The following is an 11,340-nucleotide window of genomic DNA, read 5'->3' as shown; positions in this document are numbered from 1 at the left end:
CCTGGTCGAGGAAGATCCCACATGCCGCGGAGCAACTAAGCCCGCAAGCCACAACTACTGAAGCGCGTGTGCCTAGAGCCTGTGCTCCACAACAAGAGAAGCCACCAGAGAGGCCCGTGCACCGCAACGAAGAATAGCCCCCACTCACCCCAACTAGAGAAAGCCCACACAGCAACGAAGACCCAACCCAGCCAAAAATAAATAAAAATAAATTTATTTTTAAAAATCGACAATAGTTAGGTCATTTATAAGTTATCTGTCTGCAAAAATTTTTAATGCATTTGTGGACCAGAATCAACCAGAATGAGGTTATTAAAGCAACTGTGACAGTGTGTGGCCTGGGAGGCCCTTTGGAATGATGCTCTATCAAGTACTACTGAGGTTTGTAAAAACAGGCACATTTTACATCAAAATCAATTCCATCCAGATGTTATAGTTTAATTTTTTAGACATTTTTCAAGCTTATTTGTTAGAAATCAGAGTTCTCAAATTTTATGCAGGATATTTTCATTTTGAAAAGAATTTCCTAGACTCCCCTGGTGGCTCTGTGGTTAAGAATCCGCCTGCCAATGCAGGGGACAGGGGTTCAAGCCTGGTCCGGGAAGATCACACATGCTGCGGAGCAACTAAGCCCGTGCGCCACAACTACTGAGCCTGAGCTCTAGAGCCCGTGAGCCACAACTCCTGAGCCTGCATGCCACAACTACTGAAGGGGGAGTTTGCTAGAGTCATATAGGGGGCAACTGGGGAAATTTTAATATGGACTGAATTATTAGATATTATGACATTGTTTATCTGTGTGCTAATGGCATTGTGGTTACACAGAATATCCCTATTATAAGAAAGCATGGGGGCTTCCCTGGTGGCGCAGTGGTTGAGAATCCGCCTGCCGATGCAGGAAACACGGGTTCGTGCCCTGGTCCGGGAAGATCCCACATGCCGCAGAGCAACTAAGCCCGTGAGCCATGGCCGCTAGGCCTGTGCGTCCGGAGCCTGTGCTCCGCAACGGGAGAGGCCACAACAGTGAGAGGCCCGCATACCGGGGGAAAAAAAAAAAAAGAAAGCATGCTCCAGGACTTCCCTGGCAGGCCAGGGGTTAGGACTTCGTGCTTTCACTGCAGGGGGCACGGGTGTGATCCCTGGTCAGGGAACTAAGATCCCGCATGCTGCATAGCGTGGGGAAAAAAAAAACAACAACCTTGCTCCAGTATTTAGGGGTGAAATATGTTTGCAACTTAGTTTCAAATGGTCATGAAAAAGTGTATTGGTCTAATCAGGCCACCGTAACAAAATACCACAGACTGAGTGGCTTAAAGAACATAAATTCATTTCTCACAGTTCTGGAGGCTGAACATCCAAGATCGAGATGCTAGTCGATTCCATTTCCTGGTGAGAGCTCTCTCTGGCTTTCCAACCTCTGTGTCCTCACACGGTGGAGAGGGAGAACAAGCCTCTGGCAGCTCTTCGTATAAGGGCACTAATTCCATCATGGGGACCCACCCTCATGACCTCATCTAAACCTATCACGTTCCAAAGGTCACATCTCCACCATCATGCTGGAGTTAGGGCCCCAGCATATGAATTTTAGGACACAGTCCAGTCACAGCAAAGTGTATACAGAGAGGAAGATAAAGCCTTTGTTAACCAGCAAAGGTATGGAAAGGGTATATAAGGGTTTTTTTATTACTCTTTCAACTTTTCTATATGTATGAAATTGTTCAAAATAAAAAGTTGGAGGATTTTTGAAGCTGCTGGTGACATAAAGCCTGGGAAAAGCTGTCACATGAGCACCATCTTCAAGAATATGAAGCACTATCCCACGGGAGAGTTTTCCAATGTTGCTCCAAGGACCGGGCTTGACCCATCGGTAGACAGTATGAGGCCCATTTGGTCTCAATGTAAAGCACGTTCTGAAAGCCGAAGCTCTCCGACAACAGAAATGCTGCTCAGTCAAGAACTCAGCTGCTTCTCCGTGGAAGTGTTCACGCAGAGCCTGGAGAATGGCAGGGGTGCCGAGCAGGGACCTCCACAGCAGGCTGAAGGCCAGTGCGACCAACTCTCCAAATGTGAGGCTACACAGGGACTTCCCTAGTGGTCCAGTGGTTAAGACTCCGTGCTCCCTATGCAGGGGGCCTGGGTTCAATACCTGGTCGGGGAGCTAGATCCCTCACGCATGCTGTGACTAAGACCCGCACAGCCAAATAAATAAATAAATATTCAAAAAAAACCAAAACAAAACAAAGAAACAAATGTGAGACTATACACACACATGCACCCGCAGCATACGACCTCTGACAAGTAGTCTTCCAGCACAGATGTCTTTCCAGAGATTATCTGTGAGCAATGTGGAGGAAAGAGCTGTCGTAGTTTGGGTGTGCATCTGTGTTCACCTCTTGTCTCCCACAGGCAAAAATTACACATAAACTCAAAATTCATGCTATGCTCAGTGTCTCTAACGTATCAATCACCTCGGCACAAATCTGCATTCCAGCGGAACTGCCTGTGTGACCTAATCATGCCCTGGGTTTCGTGCTCACCACCCTCCCTCTCCAGCCCCAGGACTCCAGCCCCGGGCCCGAGTCTCCTCCTCTCCTCACTCCCTTCCAGCAAAGCTCTAACTCTGTTTCCTCCAAGTCAATCCTTCTTTTAAAGCAAAGGGTGTGGGTTACTAGTAGATCAAGACAAAGTGTGCAAACAGGTGGTTTGTTTTCAGTTGCCAAATTGGTCACCTGGAAAGGGCTTACAGTCTAGACAAGGTAGTGAGCGGCGTGTCAGTTACCGCCAAGAAAGACCAAGCCCTGCTTGCTTCCAAGTGCCAACTCCATGAGCAGAAACACACTTCAACTTTATGACCAGGAAGAAATAATAAGCCGAGTATGCAAGATTTCCCCACCAACATCTGTCCAAAGACACACTCCTTCAAACCAATCTTTATGTATTTATTCACACATTTGATAAAAACGTCACAGGAGTGAAATCATTACAATGACATAAGTAACTGTATAGACCAACCCCAAGTGCAGAGTCAAATTGCCAAAAAGCATATGGGCAACACCCAGCCCCTTATCACATGTGCACTCACACCACTCACCCACGCCACCCACGTCCCAACAATCACAGGCGCTAACTTCCAACATAACCAAGGGACTCTTCCTGGTCTGTCAGGTCCTGGGGATGAAGAGAGAGACATGATCAACGAAAAGAAGCTGGGACTGCCTGATGCATCTTCCTGCTCTGCCAATGATGCAGAGAACGCAAGACTTGAAACACCGGGGCAGGCATTTCCTTGGCACAGTACTTAGGCAACAGAAAGGTCGAGGGGCTTAAAGTTTGTCTCAGGTTTAGCTCCCCTTTCAACAAAGCAAAACAGTAGCAAGTGGGGTGTGGAGCAATCTGGTCATTCAAATTCTAAGAAATAAGGGGAGGGAGGAAGATTTGAAAGCTGTTCACGATTCTCCAGTCAGACTGATCCCATCTTGTTGTGACTTTACCTGAACAGCGTAGTTTGCTCTTATTTTAGCTTGGAAGAGGAGGAAAAGCTTTTCAGAGGGACAAGAGGGTCACATAAACCACATCCCCCTTTATATTAGCACTTGGGACAAGGTTCCATCTATCTGTTCACACAGCTTGTCTACAGCTCTGAGAGCTCCAAGGGAGGTGCCCAATCCCCACTCCTCTGCCTTCAGCCTTCGAAGATGGGCAAGTGCTCAGCATCCAGCCATACCTGGAAGTGTGAAAAATAACGCCTCAATCAAAATGGTGTTTTCGGGCTTCCCTGGTGGCACAGTGGTTGAGAGTCCGCCTGCCGATTCAGGGGACACAGGTTCGTGCCCTGGTCCGGGAAGATCCCACGTGCCGCGGAGCGGCTGGGCCCGTGAGCCGTGGCCGCTGAGCCTGCGCGTCCGGAGCCTGTGCTCCGCGATGGGAGAGGCCACAACAGTGAGAGGCCCGCATACCGCAAAAAAAAAAAAAAAGGGTGTATTCTATACACTCAGACTATGGAAAAATCCTATTCAACTCCCCAATTCCCACTATCTAACACAAAGGTTAAAAAAAAAACAGAGCTAAAGTGTAATGTGTCAAGCATCTCCACTGACCCCATCAAAAACACTGATGATACAGAGAGCCACCATCTGCCAGTGTTGCTGGTAAACGGCCTGCGGGAGGAGGCAACAACCCAGATGAATACAGCACACAAATACAAGAACCGGTCAACTCAAAGGAAACTGCCCTGGGTAGAGGGAGTCAATGCGGTGTGAATGGGAGGCCAAGAGTTGTATTTCTTGGTACAAACTTTATGTCCCTAAAGACAGAAGGTGAGGACAAGGCACTTACACTGCCAAGCAACAGTTCACACCCACTCAACACCAGCCTGTGACCAAGAGCATGCCCCATGACCACTCACTGAAGACGCAACCGTCCATGTGGTCCAGCTGGACCTGCAGAACCGAAGGAAACCCGGAGTGCCACAGAACCGAGGCTGAGAATGGAATGTGGACAGAGGAAACCACGCAGAGGAAGCAAAAGATGTTGTCCCCTCTGGCTTGAGGGCAGAGGCTTGTTCCAGATTAGCTCAGCGAAACACCAAATTTCCAAATGCTTGGCCTGAGAATATGATGATGCCCCCTCGGATGCCTCCTTCTTCTGCTGTAATAAAGAGCAGCAGGGCTCTGAACAAGACCGGACACCAGTGCTGAATTATCCTGCACTGGTGGTTACAGCAGACACCTTCAAATACACGTCCTGTTTGTTCTGCAACAGAGTGAGTGATAAGACACGGAGACGGGGCTAGAAGCAGCCAGTCCCCGCTTATCTGAAAGTCCTTCAGGCATACTCAATCCGGGCAGGGCCACAGCTACCCTCGCTCTTCCGCTCAGAAGATGGGGCGGTGGCCTTGGTTTCACTACCCACTTCCAGAGGCTTAGACGAGATATAGTCCTTTACTTTGATCTCCATGTTCTTGGCTTTCAGAGTGGCCATGTGCAGCTTCTCCAGGAAATCTGGCATGCCTGTTGGGAGAGGGGAATCTGGGTAGACTGACACACAAACCAACAGTAGGCTCAAAATTAGAAGGGCCTATTTCTTTCCTGGTAAGGAGCCAATGCCTCCTTATAGAGATCACAGATGCACTGACAGACAACCAAAACTTTTAGGGAGTGAAAACAACCCATGACCTCTGAGATCCTTTGAAAAGGGGTACTGATCAGGCCACATAAATCCCCAAAGGCTCTCTTATGTGATCAAAATATCATTTATCCGTGGCACAGCGTAAATATCTGCCAATTTTGTTTAGAGAAATGTCAAACAGAAACACCTAATCTCCTCTCCATTCTCCCCCTGAGGTGTAAGAAGCTGCCTACAGAGAACCAGAAGAAAGAAAATCACGTGAGGCTGCTTTTAAGGCAAGAGATTGGAAGGGAAAGATGCAGTCACAGCAGTGATGTGTAGCCTCCATTAAGTAAGAAGGGTGGGGCTTCCCTGGTGGCGCAGTGGTTGGGAGTCCACCTGCCGATGCAGGGGACATGGGTTCGTGCCCCGGTCCGGGGGGATCCCGCATGCTGCGGAGTGGCTGGGCCCGTGAGCCATGGCCGCTGGGCCTCTGTGTCCGGAGCCTGTGCTCCGCGACGGGAGAGGCCACAGCAGTGAGAGGCCCGCGTACCACAAAAAAAAAAAAAAAAAGTTGATGGCCCCTTTCTCCAGGTGACTGTCCTATAACCACATTTTCTATGCCAGATTTATGGCTTTCAACACTAACAAGAAAAATTTTAAATGCATTAATGTACACAGTCCATATAAAGCAAATGTTCTTCAGCTTGCCTCTGGGCATAAGTTCCTTTCTGGGTCTCCAGAATTCTTACCCCTCCAAACTGCAGCTGGAGGCTTTACTACCTTCAAGGTAGTACTCAACAATGAACTTGGAAGGGCTCCAGTGAGACAAGTACTAATCTCCTTGAAGCCACCAAGAAGCTAGAGAAAAACAAAATGTTCAGGCCAGTCCAGGCCCTGTACACAAGCGCCCACTCACCACTGGAAACCATCCAACTAACGCAGTAGCGAGGAAACACTGTCTGGGGATTGTCACTGTACGTCAGCAAGTAGTCAAAGCCATTCTGGAAAAGAAAAACAGCAAAGATGAAGGTACCTGAACTATCCCCACAGCCTCCGTATCCAGTACCACAGAATAACCAAGATCTGACTCTGAGGCGGAGAGGGGCAGTTTCTCACTGTGAGCAGAAAAGAGTGAACACTGAAGACCGGAGAGGTTACCATCTCACGAGGTTGGCCCCGGCGGGTGTTTGGGAACTTGGCTCCAGTCAACAGTTAAGTGCTAAAGGCGGCTCCCTGTGTCTCCTCTGTGCAAACAATGCACTTCATACTTTGCACCTGCTTTCCTGCTGGGGGTCTGGGATTTTTAGGACACGCTAGGCAGAGGGCGTTCATGTGACCAGCCCCCAGTACAAATCTTGGGTGCTGAGTCTCTGCTGGGCTTCCCTGGGCAGAAACATCGCACGCATGTGGGAGCTGGGAGGGGATGTGCTCCATGGGCCCTCACGGGAGGGAGAGCGTGGGAAGACTGCAGTAGGTTCCTCCAGAGCCCGCCTGTGTCTCCCCTTTGGATCCAGCTGTGCATCTTTCCATCACTGTAATACATCTCAGCCATGAGTAAAACTATAAGCTGAGTCCTGTGCATCCTTTTACTTGATCTTCGAACGGGGGTGTGGTCCTGAGGACCCCAACACATACCCCCAATGTTTAAATATCTTAATCTTTACCAAAATGATATGAACTCTACTTCTATTACTGCTAACAGCAAACATGTATACAGCACTTAACCACGTGTCAGGAACTGCTTCAACCCCTCACAACGCTCCTATAATGTAGGCACCAACATCCCCCATTTTATAGATGAGGAAACAGCACAAAGAGGTTAAGAGACTTTGCCCAAGGTCACCCACATACTCAACGACAGCCAAGATGAACCCAGAATTCTGACCACAGGGCCCATGCACCCATTCTCTCTGGCTCAACCTCTCATTGGTGCAATGAAGGACAGGGATTTAAGGGATTTACAGGTGTCCCGATCCCAGGAGAGGTCTGAACCAATTATGTTCCACCCAAAGGGGTAAGAGATCATCCACTACTGCTTATATAGAAAAAAAAGAAGTCAGAACTGAAAACAGTGGTTACCTACAGGAATAAGGAAGGAACTGGGTAGATGGAACAGGGATATAAGCAAATCACTCTTTTTCTTGTTTTACATATTTGACTTTGAAAACACAATTCTTTTTAAATATTTAATAAAACAAAATTATATTTAAAAAGCAGTTATCTAAAAATCAAAAGTAGACAACAAGTAACCTAACTATGAACTGAGTTGACAGGAAAAACCACGAAGAGAGGATCCATTTCAAGTGACCTTAAAACTCAACATTTTGGGGACTTGCCTGGTGGTCCAGTGGTAAAGAATCCCCCTTACAATGCAGGAGACACGGGTCTGATCCCTGGTCAGGGAACTAAGATCCCACATGCCACAGGGCAACTAAGCCCTCACACCACAACTAGGGAGCTAGCGCGCCTCAAACTGGAGAGCCTGCGTGCTGCAAAGTACAGAGCCCACGTGCTCTGGACCCCTCATGCCACAACTAGAGAAGAGAAAAACCCACATGCCATAACAAAAGATCCCGCATGCCGCAACGAAGATCCCGCATGCCGCAACTAAGGCCTGATGCAGCCAAAAATAAATAAAATAAATCTTTAAAAAAAAAAAAAAAAAGCCTCAACATTTTGGACAGTGCGTACATATCCTACAGACAAAAAGACACATACCCTACAGTCCTAAATTTTGAGTTAAAAGTACTAGTGTGCACTTAGGATGTATCTTTAAAACAAACAAACAGGGGCTTCCCTAGTGGCGCAGTGGTTGAGAGTCCACCTGCCGATGAAGGGGACGCGGGTTCGTGCCCCGGTCCGGGAGGATCCCACGTGCCGCGGAGCGGCTGGGCCCGTGAGCCGTGGCCGCTGAGCCTGCGCGTCCGGAGCCTGTGCTCCACAACAGGAGAGGCCACAACAGTGAGAGGCCTGCGTACCACAAAAAAGAAAAAAAAAAAAATTTATTTCTTAGTGCTACCTTCTGAAAAGGCCTAAAAACAATGAGTAGGCCCAGAGCTGTGAGAACTCCTAGAAGCCAAACTGTGGTATTTAAATGACATTTCCTTAAAGGGAACCAGGGCTCCCAGAAGAAATGCTCATTTCCAGGTTTACACCTAAAACTATACAAGATGAACGTGGAACATCTTATAACACCAGAAACCAGGCGAGTCCTGAGGTCAAGTCAAAAGGACTCCAGTCAGTAAGAAGAGGCTCCTAATGACCAAAAATGGGACAATTTGAACACCGAACTGGGAATGGACTAAAACCAACCCAGTATGTTTAAATTTGTAAGTTTCTAATGGCATTTCATTAAAAAAAACAAAAAACAAAAAAACTTTACCTCTGAAGGACTGCTAGCTGAAAGAACCAATTCATTATTTTAAAAACTAGTAAATGAAGGAAACAAATCAAGCATTTCTCTTACTTCCCTTTCCTCTGTGAACTATGGGAAACCAAATAGTTAATGAGGAAATTTTCCCTTAAAGTATGTCACCTAATAAATGGAAATAAATGAAGAAAGAATGGAGGATTTACACAATTAATATTTTGTTAACCTCTAATGAAATAATGGATCTGAGCAATAATCATTAATCACTTCCAAATGCACAAAGAAAGGGACAATCAGACATTATTTCCTTCTAATAAATGGTCTTGCCCCAAACAACCTGAATCTGTTCAAGCCTCTAGATCTAAGTACCCATATACAGGAAACACAGGGGACAGAGAAACTTGTTAAATGACACTATGGACACTGTAGGAATATAACCAGCAAGATCCAGGACAAATAACCTGCTTCTTCAATAAATACAATTGCAAGGGAAAAAAGGAGGGAGGGACTTCCCTGGTGGTCCAGTGGTTAAGACTTCACCTTCCAATGCAGGGGGCCGGGCTTCGCTCCCTGATCGGGAAACTAGATCCTGCACGCATGCCGCAACTAAAGATCCCACATGCTGCAACAAAGGTCCCGTGTGCCACAACTAAGACCCAGCGCAGCCAAAATAAATTTAAAAAAAAAAAAAAAAAAAAAGAGGAAGAACTCAAGAGATAGATACAAAGCTACAGACAGTATGAACCCATTTCAATGCCTGGATCTTATCTGAATCCTGATTCTAATAAAGCAACTACAAAAAAATACATGGACAATCAGGAAAATCTGAACACTACAGATATTTGATGTTAGGGAATATGATATTATGTTTTCAAAAATCTGTTTTCTTTTTGAGATAAATACTGAAATTTCTATAGAATTCTTCTTTGGTTCTTCTATAGCAAAACTAGAATCTGCTTCAAAATAATCAGGGGAGGGCTTCCCTGGTGGCGCAGTGGTTGAGAGTCCAACTGCCGATGCAGGAGACACGGGTTCGTGCCCCGGTCCGGGAGGATTCCACGTGCCGCGGAGCGGCTGGGCCCGTGGGCCATGGCCGCTGGGCTGGCGCGTCCGGAGCCTGTGCTCCGCAATGGGAGAGGCCGCAGCAGTGAGAGGCCCGCATAACGCAAAAAAAATAATAATAATAATCAGGGGAGTGGGAAAGGGAACAGAAAGAGTACAGATAAAACAAGTTTGGCCATGAGTTTGGTCATTGTCAGAGTTGGGGATGAATACAAAGGGTTCATTCATTGTACTCTCTACTTCTTTATCTTTTGTCTACATCTCAAATTTTCCATAAAAACTAGGGAGTTCCCTGTTGCCTAGGAGTTAGGATTCAGGGCTTTCACTGTCATGGCCCGGGTTCAATCCCTGGTCAGGGAACTGAGATCCTGCAAGCCATGCAGCGAGGCCACAAAAAACAAACAAACAAAAAACCTAACAAAACACCATACCTCGGCCCAAGGATCTACCTTCCATGTGGCAAACCCAAACTCAGCTGCCTGGTTTTCAAGTACCCTCTGCACATGGTCAAGGTAATTAACCATCCCTCCCTAAACTCTGCCCTCCTTTCCAAGCAGTGAGTCAGTCTCTCAACATCCACGGCTCATTCCTATCTTTGTCTTTGGCTGAATTGTGTCTTCTACCTCCAGGGTCCTTCCTGTTTTCCTCTATCAACAGTCTGCCTTTTTATAAGAACCAACAACTCAAGTCTCACCTTTCTCTTAGGAGCTTGCCACGATATGCTAAAAGCCTTCCACAGATATTTCATACAGCTCCCCCACCGCAGCTGGAAGAAGTTATTTTTGGGATGCAACACACTCTGCTAGGTGCCAAACTCTGCCTCAGCTGTTTCATGGTCAGAGTTTCTAAAGGCAGTAATGCTGGGACTCAAGTCACTTTTTTTTTCAAATAGGAAATACACAGACAAGGTTCAAATTTCAAAAGCAATGTAAAGGAAAAGAGTGAGGCACAATTCTAATTCCCACCATCCCCAGCCAGGCTCCCCTTCCTAAAAGCAGCGAGCTATCAACAGCAGCCTTCTTGTCTAGCTTCTAAAGCAAGGACTTTAAAACATTTTTAAACCGTATTTACAACACACTGTAAATACTCCTTTTTACACTGTAACCAAGTTCTCTCTCTCTCTCCCTCTCACACACACACTTGTACATACTTATGTAATCAAACAAAAGTTTCATGAAATATACTTACACTCAGTTTCCATTCGATTTACTCCTTTTCTCTTTAAGCACTAAATTAATTTTGTCTTCCACTAGTGGGTAGCAATGTGTGGTTTGAAAAATACCGCTCTAGGACTTCCCTGGTGGCGCGGTGGTTAAGAATCTGCCTGCCAATGCAGGGGAACGGGTTTGAGGCCTGGTCCGGGAAGATCCCACATGCTGCGGAGCAACTAAGTCCGTGCGCCACAATTACTGAAGCCCGCGCTATAGAGCCCGTGGCTCCACAACAAAAGAAGTCACCGCAATGAGAAGCCCGCACACCACAATGAAGAGTAGTCCCCACTTGTCGCAACTAGAGAAAGCCCGCATGCAGCAACGAAATGCCAATGCAGCCAAAAATAAATAAATAACTTTTTTTTTTTTTTTTAAGAATAGAGGAAGCAAAGGAGAAGGAGGAGAGGAGAGAGAAAGAGACAGAGAGGGAGCCAGCCCTCCCCTATATAAATTTATTTTATTTATTTTTTGCTGTGTTGGGTCTTCGTTTCTGTGCGAGGGCTTTCTCCAGTTGCGGCGAGCAGGGGCCACTCTTCATCACGGTGCGCAGGCCTCTCACTGTCGCGGCCTCTCCCGTTGCGGAACACA

The 11,340-nt window shown here is 46.8% G+C and overlaps 1 protein-coding gene across 1 annotated transcript in view; it reads right to left on the bottom strand.

Annotated features, from left to right (window-relative positions):
- Window positions 1-2,918: 2,918 nt before the first annotated feature.
- STARD7 (StAR related lipid transfer domain containing 7) overlaps window positions 2,919-11,340 on the bottom strand; it is a 23,179-nt gene continuing 14,757 nt past the window's right edge. Inside the window, exons 7-8 of the mRNA XM_059078502.2 lie at window positions 6,026-6,110; window positions 2,919-5,009 (exon numbers count right to left, since the gene is read on the bottom strand). Coding sequence (XP_058934485.1) covers window positions 4,825-5,009; window positions 6,026-6,110 — 270 coding nt within the window. The 3' untranslated portion in view covers window positions 2,919-4,824. The remainder of the gene's footprint in view (window positions 5,010-6,025; window positions 6,111-11,340) is intronic.

This window comes from Kogia breviceps, chromosome 11, assembly GCF_026419965.1.
Source record: "Kogia breviceps isolate mKogBre1 chromosome 11, mKogBre1 haplotype 1, whole genome shotgun sequence".
NCBI lineage: Eukaryota > Metazoa > Chordata > Mammalia > Artiodactyla > Physeteridae > Kogia > Kogia breviceps.
This window is presented reverse-complemented; position numbering and strand designations above follow the sequence as displayed.